Below are 17,953 nucleotides of genomic sequence, written 5' to 3' on the forward strand. Positions count from 1 at the left end.
AAAAAAAAAAAAAAAAACACCTTAAAAATGATCTTTAAAAACGCTATTCTTTTGTGTGTTTCTTTATGACCAGAATATACACAACATCAAATATAAAAAAAGTTAATAAAAAATCATCCTAAATAACGTAACGTCTGTTCTACATTTTACTGCTAGAACAGTGAATAGAATAAAGAGTTGAAATAATAAAGCAAAGAAGAAAAGATATAATGCGTATATCAAAGGGAAAAAAGAAAAACTCACCGTTCCAGCTGTGTCTAGGATTTCTAACATACATTGTTGACCGTCGACCTCGACCTGTTTGCGGTAGCTGTCCTCGATCGTCGGATCGTACTTCTCCACGAAGATTCCTTGTACGAACTGGACAGTGAGGGCGGACTTGCCTACACCTCCACTGCCCAACACCACTATTTTATATTCACGCATTTCCTTGCCCTAATTCTCTGTGCGCCTCTGGTCACAGCCGAGGGGTCACCGAATCCGCCACGTTTTGCTCCTCTTTGCTTTCAGTTAGATCAGACCTGCTGGTGACAAAAGCACACTTTTACTTCCCCTACTCTTTCGCGATCTTTTTTCTTTTATTTCTTAAACTTAGTATTTTTTTCATAGCAATTCTTTTAAAAACAAAAAAAAAATTGTAATATCTTTCTGAAACACAAATTCCGTGATGAAGTTTCGCTCTTTCTTCCGTTTTTAAAATATAATATATATATAAATTATATATAAATATATATAATTCTCTATATAATATCTAGAGAATGTAAATTCTCTATTAAAATTTGCTTTTTTCCTGACACTTTTTAAGTTTGATATCTTTTTAAAGATATAAATTTTCGAATGTGAAAAAGTTTTTTTTTTCCTAAGGTTTTAACATCGCTAACATCGTACTAACTGCACGTGCGTTATTAAATGACGACGACGATGTAGACACCGAGGACTGGCAATACCACGGGCATTAAATTTCGTTACACAACACCGTGCCTTTCAGAAAGAAGAAAATTTCTAATATTTCTGCCTGAAACCGAGATTTGCTTCGTTCACTGTTCCTTTAACGCGGAATTAAAAATTGTTTATAATCTTCTTAGTTTCTTAGATACTTGAAAGTTTACTCGAGCATTGTCGAGCTCTTGAAACTTACAGAACTGCGAAACTCTGATCTACGCTCCATTCAGGTCAGCCACGGAGCCGACAATACGAATTTAAGAATGCAACATGCAAAATACCTAAAATAAGGATCAAGTAACCTAAACAATTCATAAATTTATCCTAAACTGTCAGCTGTTGAAAAATCGCTCTCTCTCTCTCTCTCTCTCTCTCTCTCTCTGTCTCTTTCTGAAAACTTCCTTCAAAATCTGAACGCAATGTGACATTCAATTTCTAACATCAAAAAACGGTCGACTAGATCCGTGAAACTTTTTGAATTTCTGCACGGAACGTAAGGTTTTGCAGGGATGCAGTTAGGAAATTTCGTTCGTGACGGATGATGGAAAAAAGAGAGGGACAGAGACGGATCACGAGCAGGGAAGGAAAAGAGGAAAAGGGGTGCAAAGAAGGATGGAGAATCTCGCGTGCTTTTTCCGTGATCCCATTGTTTTCGCTTCGGAAAACTTTTTCCTACACTTTTGTTTGTAAATGAAGGATGGCCTGGCCGCAGGGTTTACCCACTTTTCTCCTAGAGCCACGGAACAATATAACGTCGAATGTCCGCTTTCCCCTTTCTACACTGCATGGTAATAGTTGTTGTAAATCACTGCTGAATTAATTCTCGCCCTTTCTTTTTTTCCCTCTCTCGCTTTCTCCTCCTTTTCGCGACGTTAACACGAGTTACGATTGTCCCTCCCTTTTCGTTGTTTGGAAACGGCACATGTTTGTTCAAACGTGGAACACAAACGTGAGAAATATCGCGCAAACCTTTGGGTTTTAATTCTTCTGGTTTTTGGTCTTCGACTGTGCTCTTCTCCTAACTCTGCGATTTATAAAAACTGCGTAAACACATACAGAGCAATTTTTTCACGGTTGACCATTTGAGAAGGTGTTAATTAATTAGGCGTGTAATTGCTATTACTTACATCTCCTTAACTGTACCTTTTGCAACGTTAACGTTCTCACAACGTTACTTTCCTATAACGTAAATCTCTCACCAATGCCCGACAGCTCAAAAATTTACCACCACTTTTGCGATTATCTCTTTCGATAACCCCTCCCAAATCCTAATCATTCTCAACGTTTACAGCGCCGTACGTTAACCTCTGCTCATATTTACCACCAGCGACGTTTGGCTTCTCGATCGTTAACTGGTTTCAATTTTTATCAGCCTCGACGTTTACCTGTACTAAATCTTAAGCATTTTCAACGTATACCTCACCCTACGTTAACTTGCGTTAACTGAGTTTACCATATACCTACATTTACCTTCTGCAACGTTAACATTTTTTAATGTTTATCATTCTCAACGTCTACCTCTTCCAAACCTGCATTTCCAGCGTTTACCAGCATCCTACGTTAACCTCGCCCAATATACTACTGCCAATGTTTACCGTAACCTACATTTACCTCCAGCAACGTTAACATCGCCTAGTGTTTATTACTCTTAACGTTTATCTTTTCCAAACCTGCAAACCTTAACCATTTCCAAGGTTTATCAGCATCCTACGTTAACCTCGCCCAATATTTACCACTGCCAACGTTTACCGTAACCTACATTTACCTCCAGCAACGTTAACATCGCCTAGTGTTTATTACTCTCAACATTTGTCTCTTCCAAACCTGCAAACCTTAACCATTTCCAAGGTTTATCAGCATCCTACGTTAACCTCGCCCAATATTTACCACTGCCAACGTTTACCGTAAACCTACATTTACCTCCTGCAACGTTAATTTCTCCTAATTTTTTATCACTGTCAACATTTACCTCTTGCAAACCTTGACCATCGCCAACGTTCATCGTATGCCTACGTTTACTAGCAACACCCCACATTTATCTCCTGCAACGTTAACGTCCCCCAATGTTCATCACTCGCAACGTTTATCTCTCTCAAACCTTAACCACCCCCAACGTTCATCACCACCCTCCGTTTATCTCGTCCAGCGTTAACCATCCCCCAACATTTACCATTCCCAACGTTAACTTGGTCTCCGACCTTAAATTCCCTTCAACGCACAGTGGAACGCTTGCTTTGAAAAGCAGGACGAAACTATCTTAACGTTTGCTGGATCTTCGAATACCCGTACCGTTGCTAAAATTCATGCAAGGTCGATAAGGCAAAAATCATTTTGGAAATTGAACTCTCTGCTTCTCGACCCTTCCAGGCAATCTTAACCTACATTTACCTCCTGCAACGTTAATTTCTCCTAATTTTTTATCACTGTCAACATTTACCTCTTGCAAACCTTGACCATCGCCAACGTTCATCGTATGCCTACGTTTACTAGCAACACCCCACATTTATCTCCTGCAACGTTAACGTCCCCCAATGTTCATCACTCGCAACGTTTATCTCTCTCAAACCTTAACCACCCCCAACGTTCATCACCACCCTCCGTTTATCTCGTCCAGCGTTAACCATCCCCCAACATTTACCATTCCCAACGTTAACTTGGTCTCCGACCTTAAATTCCCTTCAACGCACAGTGGAACGCTTGCTTTGAAAAGCAGGACGAAACTATCTTAACGTTTGCTGGATCTTCGAATACCCGTACCGTTGCTAAAATTCATGCAAGGTCGATAAGGCAAAAATCATTTTGGAAATTGAACTCTCTGCTTCTCGACCCTTCCAGGCAATCTTATCCAAGTGAAATCCGCCCTATACCAAACTGTAAAAAAATCATATAAGATAAATCGATCGATCAAGAGTGTTTTGTTACTAAATATAGTAATATATGGTAGACATAAAAACGTAGATATACTAAATATGAGAAGATCGCGCAAAGTGGAGTTAACTACTTTCGCCTGTGAACGTTTCAAATGGCGATTAATTTCACTCGCAATCAAGTAATCGTCGAGCCGTCTTGAATCAGTCGGTCGATCGTTTTAAAATGACCAAAGAATGATGCGTTAACCTAAAAAAAGAACAGCTGGTAGGGATTACAGAGCGCAGTTGGCGAATCACGTGGTTTGAAGCGTTTAACGCGATTCGATCGAAGAGATTCGCGGGTGGAATTCACGTGTCGAGGCTGTAGGCTTTGAAAGTTTCGTCGGCTGGTTGTTTAACTAGCGCACTGCGCCTGCCTGATGCACGCAATGCGCCATTTGTCTTAAAAACTAGACAAACTCGCCGGATTGCAGCATTAGGGGCTCGTCGTAATGAGAATTGGAACGCGTTTCGTACGCTGTCTCAGAAACGAGAATTTTTTTCGCTGAACGAATTTCTCGCGCAGCTCGTGAATTATAGCCGCTGCTGCTATAAGGTAGCTTTGGATTCGCTCAGCTTAGGATCAGACTTTTATTAATTTACATTGCGATCAGATAAAGTCGGGATAATTTTCCATCGAGTTAGGTTAAATATTAGGCTTACATTAATTTCGACTAAGAATAAAGTTAAGTTGAAAGTAGTTTTAGCTTAGCTCTGAACCGACTTAGGTTAGCTTTGGATCGGACGCCTTAAATTAATTTGGATTAAGGCTCGATTAGATTTCGATCAGGCGTGGATTAATCTGTATTAAAACTGGATTAAGTTTAGATCGAATACTAATTAATTCTTAATTAGTTTTAGAATGGGATTGGATAGGCTTAGGTTAGGTTTGAATCAGGCTTGAGATCAACTTTGCATCAGACATCGGATACTTTTTAAATTAGTTTCACGTTAGATTTGAGTGGAGCTTAAGCCAGGCTTGGACCAATTTCCATTAACTTTTTCTTCCTAGCAGATAAAACTATAAACGGTTATATTTCGGTGCAAAAAGGCCATAGGATAAAGTCGATAGTAACGATAGCAGTTATCAAAGATGCCAAAATGTAACCGGAATTAAATGGAGACCGTACGAGCTTTTCAAAGCAAACGGAACCGCAGAAAGAATCCAAAACAGACGATGCTATGAAAGCCAAGCGAAGTAAATGAAAATGGAGCAAAAGGAAGGTCAAAGATAAGGCGGAGGAATCGAGGACAAATCTGGAGGGATATTGGATAGAATGTAGGGGAAATCGTAAAGAGAAGGAATTAAGGAAAATACACGCTTCGGGGTGAAAAAAGAACTCGTAAAAAACTAAACGGCAGCGAGAGAAGGGAGTCAAGGAGATAGGAGAACAAAGGCAGAGAAGAGAGACAAAGAAGCCGGGAAAAAGGGAAATAAAGAGAGAAAAAGTGAGTCGGCCACGAGTGCACGAGCTGTGGAAAACGAGGTGAGCGCGAGGATTGGCCAACGATGCCATCATGGCGACTGTACGCGTCCAATCACAGGCCACGAATTTCTTTCTACCAATCCGTCATTGATTTTAGGTTTATGAATGGGACACGCTTACGCTACCCGCGTTTCTTTCAAGATATGTACATACTACGAGATTTGCCAGCAACATCTCGGCTTCCATAGAATCTTACGTCACACGTTCCATCGATTCTCACGTTCTACTCAACAGACACTGCAAAGTGTACAATGTAGCAAGCTACGTATAAAAGGAACAAATTCTTGTATCGAAGAATAATTAAAGCGTAAGAAGGAATGGCACAAGATTTACGATGCAACGAGAAGAAACATTTGCTCTCACATTGGTATAATCTAGCAAAGTATCATTCAGATCTCTAGAAAAAGGGAATTAAACCAGTTTTGTAATGTACATTTGTAAACTACAGTCTACTAATTTGAAGTTTTCTTAAACAATAAAAGTCTTGCTAGATACGTTCAAGGAGTTACTTCCGCAAAAGTCCCTAGCAGGCTATCTCTTGGTCGAGACAAAAGTGAGGTTAGAATATAGAAATCGAAGGGGGCTAAACGATAGACCGATAAAAGCAAACGAGCAGTGAAAACAGTAAATAATAACTTCGTCGGATACATTTCAACAGACTCGCAATCAAGCAAAGGCCGTCCAATTAAAAAACGCGCCGTACGACTTCCCCCATAGATAGAATAGCCAACAAATTCATCGATGTTCGTTTTTAAAATCCTCCAAGCTATCCAGACTCTGTACAAACGACTAACGACGTTCCACGCTTCAGAACGTTCAGATACATCATCAAACCGTGGAATTAGATAAACAAAAAACGAAAAACAAAAGAGAGAGAAAGAACAAATTCCGCAAACATTACCCATCCGCATCGGTCAGAATCGCAGAAAGTTCGGTCGAATAAATTCGTCACACATCGAAGCACCAGCCGTCGTTAAACTAACCCCCCGTACGATCCATAATTTCCCCTCCAACTGCATTTCACCCCGTGTTTGCACGCTAACGAGCACGCTAATATATATATTTTCACCGGGTATAACGACGAGACTCGAGTGCCTATGAGAAAATGCAACCGTGTTTCCAGTTAAATCCGACCCTCCACGAAAACGCCGACGACCCTAGCAGTGGGATTAAGCGTTTGCTTGGTTACTTCCAGACACTAGAATCTAGGGGGTTTGGGCGCCAAGTGTCGGCAGTTGCGCCGTTTCCATCGAAGCAGGGAGCCTCCACGAGGTGAACGATTTTATTTGTAAAAGTTGTAATCTAAGATGATACAAGCCGTAGCGTGGTACGCTAAGTTTTCAAATATTTGCTTCGATACATACGAAGGTGGATGAGAGAAGATTTAAAATTGATAGACTATAAACCTCGATAACCTTCGTATGGGATCGGTACGGTATGAATTTTAGCATAACTTTTCTATTAAATTGACACACTATGAATTTTATGCCGAAAGTTTGTTAATACGATTTCCAGTTTTAAGTTATAAGTTACAAGTTGAGATTGTTGGTTTTAAAGGTTAGGCGAAGAGTATGGGTTAGGTTAACTTGAACGCGATAGCCAATCGGCCATGTAGAGGTTAAGGAAAGTTTAGGATTAGAGATATTGTTTCCAAACACATATTTTATGTATGGATTAAGTAATAAAATATTATTATTGTTGTTGTTCTTCTTCTTCTTATTATTACTATCGTTATCATTGTTATTATAATACCAGAAGTTTGTTGCCATATCGGTAAGAGAGTAATTTATTTCGTGACATATGTAACGTAGTTTGTTAAAAAAAAAAAAAGGGTTGAGCTGCGAGAAGGTGCTTCCCGTGCTATTTTTTATGCTTTTTTTACAGGCAAAATTTCTGTTCGTGGTGAGGCTAATTCACAATTCACAATTAGAATCACGTATTATACTATCGGTATAGTATATGATGTATATATATTAAGAACGAATAAAAATTTCGAAACATTTTTAAAAAATAATAGAAGCAATTATTTTTTGTTATTTTTTAAAGAGAGTAACAAAGCTGTTTTCTTTCATCATTTTCTTCCTCGGAGACTAAAACAGCTGGAATATGCTCACATATTTATTCGTTTTTTTACATCCATCGAAGTACTTCGATAAAAAAAAAAGAAATTACATTTCGACTAAATATGCAACTATAATGCAACTTGGCAAAGTGTGTTTCGCGTAACTTAGCCACAGACGTTCACGCAAATTCATAATCTTATCAACAGAACTGGAAGAAACGCAATCCAAGCTTCTACTTGCTATCTACTCGCTATATATGTATATGCAGATGCGCTAGTTACAATAAATAATAACTAGAAGATAGTTCTAGATACAATCGATAGTTTGATCGATAGGTTTAAGATGTTCTTTTGTTTTTATCTCTAGTCAATGTAAGAAAGTGCAATAAAGGTTTTTCGGCTCGGAACTATGTGATAGATTTATCCAAAGAATAAAATAATAGCTATTATGATGCTACCTCTAAATACAGAAATAACAACAAATACTTACAATACCATTTACTTGTACCAAACGCTACCCTTTACGTATTCTTTATGTTCTTGTGTATTACGCGGTACTCTATAAGCATCTCTGAATTTTTAAATTTCCCGCGAACGCACAAAAGTCCACCGTGTACGTGTAACGCGCGCGATATGAAAATAAAAATGTTCGATGATTAGCGTAGAATAAAGCTCGCTTTTTGCGAGCCGATGTATAGAGCGTTCGCTTGAATATTTTCGATTCTTCTGCTTTAGTTCGATGGTTTTAAAGCGAAATGGAAGGACGATGGAAATGATGGAAACGGGAGGAGACTGGTAGAGTAATTTAATATTCGAAACGGTTTCCTAGGTAATTTTAGGTGGTTGTATTGAGAATGATGGCGTGTGAAGGTGTGCAGGGACACGAGGATGTACGAGGAAATAGGGGGAAAGTTAGGCTACTAATGGGGGATTTCGGTTGTTGTGCAAGTGAAGTGTGTAGGAATGGGGTTGGCTGGAATGAAATATTGGAATTGATATAGAATTGAAATACAGTTGGAATGTGGTTGTGGCGGAGTAGTAAAATATTGCGGATCCAATGGAAGTGGAATATTTGATATTCGTATGGCGATATAGAGTCGAAATAATAATAAGAGGATGGATGGCTGAATATAGAAAATAATAACTCGAAATACAGAGACAGTGAAATTTGTGAAATATTCGTATTTAATAGATTCTAAGTATTTAAGTACTTGAGCTTTAATAAGTTCGTGGTATTTGAGTATATCTGTTCGAATTTCAATAAAATCGAAATAGGACGATAGTAAAAAAAAAGAAATCGAAATACATTGCAGTAGAAATTCTAACGTAATCGATGATGACCAACTGAATGGAAATCCTCGAATAATCTCAATACGATAAAATCATTCGAACAGAACTAGAGATCAAGCGATGAATCTTGAAAATTCCGTGCTCGTTCTTGAAATTCCTTACATATTGCTGAAAAATATTTTGAGACGATCAATTCAAAAAACAAAGATACTGGAATCACGATACAATGCAAGAACCACAATTTGTATAGTTCAATTTGAAATAAAATCATATACAAGAATGACAATAAAATTTAAAAACACACCATGGTATTTAAATACTCTACAGACGTTCCTGGAATTCCTTGAATATTACTGAAAAATATTCTGAGACGATCAATTCAAAAAAGAGATACTAGAGTTACGACACAATGCAAGAACCACAACTTGAATAATTCAATTTTCGATAAGATCATGTACAAGACTGACAATGAAATTTAAAGCACACCATGATATTTAGATACTCTGCAGACGTTCCTGAAATTCCTTAAATATTACTGAAAATAATACTGAAATTATCAATTCAAAAAAGAGATACTAGAGTTACGACACAATGCAAGAACCACAACTTGAATAATTCAATTTTCGATAAGATCATGTACAAGACTGACAATGAAATTTAAAGCACACCATGATATTTAGATACTCTGCAGACGTTCCTGAAATTCCTTAAATATTACTGAAAATAATACTGAAATTATCAATTCAAAAAAGAGATACTAGAGTTACGACACAATGCAAGAACTACAACTTGAATAATTCAATTTTCGATAAGATCATGCACAAGACTGACAATGAAATTAGAAACTACGCAATGTTGTCTAAAGATTCCATGTTCATCCGTGAGATAGCAAGGATACTCGAGCGATAGCTGAACGATCCAGATATTCAATGAATAATTCTGAATTTCGGAGAAAGAGAAACGGAGGAAGCAAGGGAAGCAAGGGAAGCAAGAGACGCAAGCAACCGGAGACTCGTAGCACAGTGACTGGGATGTCCAGCTTCTTCGAATTCCTGATCAAAGCGATTTTATGCATGCAGGTCAAGAATTTCATGACTGTATACTTGATGGCTCGTGGACTGCAATTAACCCTGTTTCGGTTCGGAATTAATGCACAGGATGCGCGATATAAAGACACGTGTTTCTACTGAAAAAAGGAAGGTGTCGTCCAAGCAATGGTCCTTTTTCTATCTCATGAATGACAAAGTTGCTTGGACGCGAGAGCTCCGGCTTTTTTTTTTTTTTTTAATTTAAAACGAGATAGAAAGCTGAATTTATAGAGAGAAATTGAAAAAGTTCGTACTTTTTTGCAAAAATATAAATTTTGTTGGTTCTGTTGAAATTTTAGGTAACTTTTTGGTTTTAAGTTATAAATAGAAGGTTGGGCTCATACACAGGGAAACTGAACGATGTGAGAAGCTTCTGTTTGTTGGGAAAAATGTGGATTCTAGAGTTTAAGTTATATTTATAGAAAGTTGGTGCTACGCGTTGATCAAACTGAACAATTTGAGAAGGTTTTGTTTGCTGGGATAAATTTTAGAGATTTTCTTTTGGAAAAATTAATAATTAGGGTTTCAAGAGGTATAAAGCTGAAATTGTAGAGACACTGAAGAATTTGTGAATTTTCTACGTTTTAGAAAAGAAAATATATATATATATATTTCAGGAGTAGTGAAAGTTTTGAGTGGTGGAAAATGGGATTTACCGAATAATTAGAGGATTTGTAAATTTGTATCATTATACAAAATCTAAATTACAAATGTAGTCTGCTTTCCTATATGACAAAGAGAACATCCTATATTAAGGAAATCCCGACTGAAAGTTTCCTTATCACAACAAGAACACACTTTAGAGTTTTCCAAAAGAAATACAACCTAACCTGATCCAAGTCTAAGCTGAAAGTTTCCTTATCACAACAAGGACACCTTGAATTTTCCTAAAACGAAAGACCAACAAAATTCAATTTTATACTTAGCTGAAATAGAAACTATAATAAATGATCCTCTATCACAAATATACCTTAAATCTCCCTAAAAGAAAATTAATCCAATGTAACTTAAAACTTTGTATATCACAACAAAGATGCATTACATTTCCCCAAGCGAAAAATCTCTAATACCATAAATGAAAATCCTTTTAGTTACAAGAAAGGACATCCTATAGTTTCCTCGCAAAAAGGATCTAAACAAACTGAGAATCAGAAATCTTACCAAAATCAAAACTAAAATATTCTTCGATTGTAGAAAAATGTCCTTGGTAGGTCCACTGTCACCTTAAATTTCCAAAATTCACTCTTCTATCTTCTATTCTCTTAAATTTTTTCATCAAACCTCGCTCTAACTTGCCATAGAGCACGTTAGTTTCTATAAAATCCATTAAACGCTCAAAGTGTAATTACTCTTTTAAGTCACATTATCGCTAAAATTACACCAACAACCTTCCTTCATTCCCAGTTTCGAAACTTGACTGGTGTGTCTGAGACTTTCTACTTTCCCAAATTCTTTTATCCAACTTTGTTTTAACTTGTCGTACAGCACCTCCAGTTTCTATAAAATCCATTAAACGCTCAAAGTGTAATTACTCTCTTAAGTCACGTTATCGCTAAAATTACACCAACAACCTTCCTTCATTCCCAGTTTCCAACATTCGCTCGTGCGTTTATCCTCGATGAATGTTTTATTTCCCTCAATAATTCTCGCATCAAACTTCGCTCTAACTCGCCCTAAAACACCCTAATTTCTGCAACATCCATTGAAAGGAATTAATTTCCACTCGCATAGGCTGCGAAATGAATCTCGGAAAATCTAATCCTCGAAACGGTTCGACCAATAACAAAGAAGGTTGAAACGTCAAAGTTGACGTTTTAATTGTCTCGGTTGGAAATTCGGTCGCGGGGGTGGATTGTAAATTAGGTCGCAGGTCGAACGTCCTCTGCGGACGTGTATGCGGCTACCGATATATTTTTCCCGGTGAAGAGGGCAGGCAGGGGGAGAGTTTTTTGGACGTTGGCCAAAGGGGTGGCTCGATCCTCGTCGACTTGTTGCTGATACGCCACTCTCATCCAATTAGCGAATCGATCGCTTTGATCACGCTATTTCTGATTTTCAATCCGCTCTTTTTCTCTGATTTTTCATCCGTCGCGTCCTTTGCGCTCCTTTTCGACGAATAAATTTTCGCCAACGCGAAACCAATCTGCCGGAGAATAAATGTGAAAAATTCGTTGCATCCCGAGTCTGTGATCTGAGTCGTACGCTACATTTATTTTCTATTTGTATTACATACAAATATTTTATTTTTATTAATATTTATATGTGAATTTATTTTGCTAAATATTATATTTATTATAGATATTCTAGATATTTTACTATTATTATTATTATTATTACTGTATATTGTACAAAATTTATTTACAGCGTATTTTGAGAGGAGTGGGTGGTGCGTTGAGGTAAAACTTGAAATTTACTTGAAATTCGATATAGGAGAAAATTGCTGGCGGAATTTTCAAAACAAAGGGAAATAGAATAGAACAGAGTGAAAGATCGATTCACAAATTTTCGATACTTTAAATTCTATTCGGTATAAATCCAAGTTGGCGAATCGTATTTGCCATTTAAGGTTTCTCGGAAATTGATTTCATACTAAGGAGGGAGAATTGACTCCTCCTATTTCGCAGCAAACAGCATCATATTAAAAGGAAAACTCGAGGCAAGTTTGACGTTAATTAAAAATTTAGAAACACGAAAGTTCGATAGACCGCGGAAAAGCGTGTGTGGCATCTGAAATACCAGATGATGAAAGCTGGTTTTTAAATGTGAATTTCAAAGATTAATCGGCGAGACCAAAGAGGAAAGATAAAAAAAATTCTCCGCAATGTTTCACAGGTTTTTAGCCATCGAGGAGCATCATAAAGCAATTAAAATACGAACAGAGAACGAATATAACGTATGATGCAATATCTCTCGTTAACAAGATGATTGTTAATAACGTTGCAAATTAGTAATTAATTACATGTCCACTTTGATTCGCCTCGATGGAAGCTGCAGATAGGAAAATTCATAAAATCGCATCGAGAAGCTGCTGCCTTGCGATAAACAAACCTGGCTAATGAAAGGGTTGCAGAAAATTTGCTCGATAAACGGGAAACAAAGGAATTAATTAAACTAATGCCCGGCCTATTAAAATTTAACGCGCAGCCTGAAGAGAAAAGTTAATTAAAAGATGGCAGATAATCAATTTATACAATACCATCCCCTTGCCATCATCGTCTTCAACAACGATACACCACAATTCACATAAAACCGCACGTGATAAATTCATCCAACTCGATATATTTTTCAATATTTCGTTTCGATCCAACGACAATCTTTCTCGATGAAATTTATAACAAAATATACGACATTTATAGAATTTGTAACTTTTTAAACGTAAAATATTTCGTTTTTGTATCATTGTCGGACTTATTGTCACCGAGTTGTATTTGTTGCTACGAATTATATCTCGTAACTGGTTATTAGATCGAGGATTTCCACGCAATTTCATATTTTTACCAACGGAATGAAATTAGTGAGAAACCTAGGTAAAAAATTTCATCTGCGAACAGATGAATATTTTACGTTGCTATGAATATTACTGTTATTATTGTATCTCGTATATCGTATTACTACTATTGTATATACAGGGTGGCTGGTAACTGGTGGTACAAGCGGAAAAGGGGGTGATTCTACGCGAAAAAAGAAGTCGAAAATATAGAATAAAAATGTAAAAAATTAAAAAAATAACGTCAATCGAGACAACGATCTACAGTGAGGTTCGTTATAACGAGACGCGATAAAGTGCACGCGTACCGACCGAAGATTCAAAGTCGATTTTCTCGAAAACGAAGCCTCGAACGAAAAATTTTTATTCTACATTTTCGACTTCTTTTTTCGCGTAGAATCACCCCCTTTCCGCTTGTACCACCAGTTACCAACCACCCTGTATATTGTATCATTGTAAATATTGTACATTGTATCGTGAACATTGCCATTTGTCGCTGTTATTTCGAATATTTTATTGTATTTTTGGATTACTACACGCAATCCGTTGATTTGTCTGCCTTTAACTTTATCGCAAACGTATAAAAATACACAGTTCCATTATGATCAGATTTTATGGATTTGTATGTGTTTGATAATTAAATTTACAAACGCAAAACCGCGAGAATTGCACCTAATAGAAAAACGTGTAAAATATGACAAGTACGACAAATCTGCGCTTAGGTTGTACGTAGTTAGCGTGAACTATGCGCAGGAACTTGCATTGGGTTGGCAACTAAGTGGTTGCGGATATTGTCAATATCGCCTAATGAGAAAATCCGTAATCACTTAGTTGCCAACGTTGCCAATAAAACGCGCAAAACACGAATTTACAACGACGCTATCGTTGCTGATAAATTTCGCACGTGACGTGACACGTGAAATTCTCTTCTTTCCTCTTTTCTCTCATTTTTATAAATAGAAGAGAACTATACGTCGCGTGTGAGCGCATTTAAAGGCCGCAATTGTCTCCAGTGGACACATCTTGACACTGATGCGTTCAATTAAAAGCGATGAAGGTTGATCAAGGTTCATCAGAGTCGAGTGACGAAAATGACGCTGTCGACTGGACGCTCTAGAAACGTTCGATCGAGCATCCGTTTCCGGCGAACGAAAAAGAAAAGGAAATTTCGATATCCGCGATAATTGGTAATTTTCTACGGCTAATTGATTATATGATACACACACACACACATAAGCATTGTGTCTGTAACAAAATAAATCGCGAATTTTCAGGTAAATTTCTATTTTCCAAAATATATTGGCTTGGCAACTAAGTAATTGCGAATTTTGTCATTAGATGGTACTGACAAAATCCGCAATCACTTAGTTGCCAAGCCAATAATTGAAAAAAGAAACTAGCATCTCGTAGTGGAAGATTATTTTAATTGCGAAGTATTATGGAAGATACTATACTTTGAAATATTCTAAAATGAAAGTCAAATAAAAAATTCGATACAACGTAAAGTTAAATAATACAATTACGTAAGCTAAATAGTTGGAATTTATCCGACACCGTTCGGGTCATCTATTACACGACAATGCCGCCGCCAGTTGAGGGTTAAAAAAGGTGGAATACTGCAGACGGGATGTCAATTGCGTCAATAGATGCCCTGTTACTTGATTTTTCAATTTGCCAGACCTCGCTATATCATGGAACTCTGGTTGAGTGGAGAGTCATACTATGTTCAATGGAAAACCGAGGTATTTTCCCCGAGTGAAAATTGAAAGATCGATCGCGCCGCAGAGGCGTTTAATTTTCACGAGTTAACGTGATCAGGATGTCGCGTGAGTTAGGTCGAAACGATGCCCCGTGGACGCTAATTGAGTGGAGAAAGTGGTGTTGTCGTGCGATAACAAGGTGTGGAAAGTCAGATAAAAAGGTCAGGCGAAAAAAGAAAGATACGAGGATTCTTGAGTCAACGCGTCAACATGTAACGTTCAGTTAAGTCGTTGTTGTTCAACATCGTGGCAAGGTCGTAATTTGAGTCACAATCTCGGGTCACAATGTTAAGTTAGCAGAGTAAATTGCACGAAATGTCCTAAATGTGATACTCCTACCATAATCTGTTACGCAAAATAATTTTGTTTCGTACACTCCACTCTTTCCATTATATTCGTAACAACATGATTTTGTAGTCTGGTAATAAGCAATAAGGCGAGAACTTTATTACTAAATTTTTAATGACAACGTTTGTTAATATTGAGTTTATAAGTTGGTTAAACCACGCATATATAAAAAGATGTAAATGAAAATTCAAAGAAATAAAAAGAAAATTTCAACGTTGGTTATACTGTTTTATTTTTTATTTAATTACACCCAGTTGCAACGTGAAGTTCTGCCACTGGTCCTTGAGGATTCTCGAGTTAACTCGTTGAGACCTAACATCGAGTTAATCGAGTGCTCAACGTTGAAACAGAGTCGTAACGTGAGTCGCGATCTTGGCTCACAATGTTAAGTTAGAAGCGTGGATTACGACACAATGAGGCGAAGTTGAGCAATAACTGTTAACGAGGATAGTTCATCGTTAGACTTTTAATAAGAACACGTGTCAACGTTGAGTCTATGTTACAATTAAACTAGAGATTACAACATCAGGTCCCAATAGAGCGAAATTCGAAAGAAGAGCATTTCAATGTCAAGTTTACAACACTAGCTTCTGACTAACCTAACTCGTTACTTAATATCAAATTACACCACTGACTCGCAACATTGATCTACGTTGAAACCATACACCAGTGTACAATATCATGTTACAACGTTAAATTACAATAACGAATCACAACACCAATTTCTGCTACCTTACAATTTCGAAGCTTCGACACTATAAATACTACGATGGCCACTCGAATTATAACCACGTTGCAGTGGTAAATCTCAACATGGAAGCCACATTCGAGCCAAGAGAATTCAATTTTATTATTTCAACTTCATTAATGACGTTCACGATACACTGGCTGATATAAATATGTTCATAAATATCGTTGTTAAATTACAAAGTAAAATTCAATTTTCCTACTGAATCTCCACTTCAGTTTGCAATATATACCTTGGTCGAGTGATGCTCACCAAATTGCAAATTGTAATTAGATTTTATTTCCAAATGTACACTCACTTCTGATATTATACGCGAATTTCAAACTTTCGTCACATTACGTACATTAAAACCAGACTTTATTATTAATCACTGACGTTAACTACGTGTTTTACTCGAATGCCAAATGTTCGTTAAATAAAAAATTCGAATTAAATATTGTTACGGAGCACGAATATTGACTCGTGACGTTCCCTTTGAATCTCAAATATCCTTGATATTATAAATTATAAATTACAAATTAAATTTACATGCTGCTTGTTATTAAACTGCCACTTTGACTTTCAACATTTCGCTCGTGCCCTAAAACTCTGGCCGGACTACGAGTTGAAAATAAATTCGCTTCTTCGCTAGAGAAAGACCCTAACAACCACTTACGATATTTTGTTCGAGCTCGGAAAATTTCCATTTTAGTTTACGTAGAAAGGCATAAATAAATTTTATTATTAAATTCCAATTTTAACTCCCGATAAATAGGTATTTTCCCCTCGACCTTCGAATGTTCCAACTAAATGGCAAATCAAAACTCCACGTTCTATTATCGAGCTGCAAAATCAACTGCGCTCGTATTTCCCTCGAACATCTCCTCCGCTGAATTAAACGTTATTATCAATTTCCACGCATCGACTGGCGATACATACACTGTCCAAGCCTCGACAGCTCGCCAAAATTCCAAATATTAAAATTAAATTTCATTCTTGAACTCGCGACGATCTCGTGGGATCTCGTGTGCCCCGTGCAAATTAGGAAATCGATTCAATTAACTGAATTCCTCGACAACCACTGTTTTCCGCCAGTAATAACATCGTGTCGGTATAATCGAGCGTTCTCCCGCTGAAATATTGTTGGACCGATATTTTTTCAATCGCCAGGTCGTCCCAAAAGTATCTTTCGTTTTACAAGGAAATGCGATGGATGAGCAAAAATTTTTCTTCTATATTATTCCACCCATTATGATGAAAAAACTCGTTCTTGATTGCTTTTGTGATAGTAAAAAAAAATATTATTCCATTGAATTACGTATGATCCATTTTGTCCTATTGAGATAAGGATCGCAAAGTTCGACGGATTAGGTTTCAGCTTTCCAAGAAGACGCATTCTGACAAGAGACGTATTGTTCGTAAAAGAAATATTCCAAACTTTTGGGGTAACCTAATACGTCTTTCATCCTAAGTATTCCACTTTTTGCTGCGATAATGGTCGGTCTATGGGGTGGGAGTTGGCCAGCAATTCTCGCGTGGTCGAAAGTATCGGGGCCGCTTCATCGGCCTTTTCGAGCTCATAATACGCGGTTGTCGAATCAACGGACCGTTAATTGGTTTCGAGAATAACGCGAAGGAAAAGCGGCGCAACGCTAATTGCGCGGCCAACTATTGTTTTTCGACGCTGAAGCGCGATGGAAAATATCGCGCGACACCGGCACGCGCGTCGAAAGTTCGCCGATGAAAATCACGCGTGAAATTTTATTTACGAGTTTTCACCTCTGTTTTTAGCTGTTTTCCTCTTTCTTTGACGCGGACGATGTTTAGTTTTTTTTTTTTTTTTTTTTTTTTTT

The 17,953-nt window shown here is 37.3% G+C and overlaps 1 protein-coding gene across 4 annotated transcripts in view; it reads right to left on the bottom strand.

Moving 5' to 3' along the window:
• Window positions 1-17,953, bottom strand: part of LOC100747441 (ras-related protein Rap1) — a 69,187-nt gene that overhangs the window by 4,802 nt on the left and 46,432 nt on the right. For 2 of the 4 annotated variants that reach the window (XM_012383522.3, XM_003487997.4), the window contains one exon: window positions 244-521. In XM_012383522.3, coding sequence (XP_012238945.1) covers window positions 244-426 — 183 coding nt within the window. In that variant the 5' untranslated portion in view covers window positions 427-521. Of the gene's footprint in view, window positions 1-243; window positions 525-17,953 lie in introns of all 4 variants that reach the window. The other 2 variants (XM_012383521.3, XM_012383520.3) reach the window with 1 other exon arrangement.

This window comes from Bombus impatiens, unplaced genomic scaffold, assembly GCF_000188095.3.
Source record: "Bombus impatiens unplaced genomic scaffold, BIMP_2.2 scf_0217, whole genome shotgun sequence".
NCBI lineage: Eukaryota > Metazoa > Arthropoda > Insecta > Hymenoptera > Apidae > Bombus > Bombus impatiens.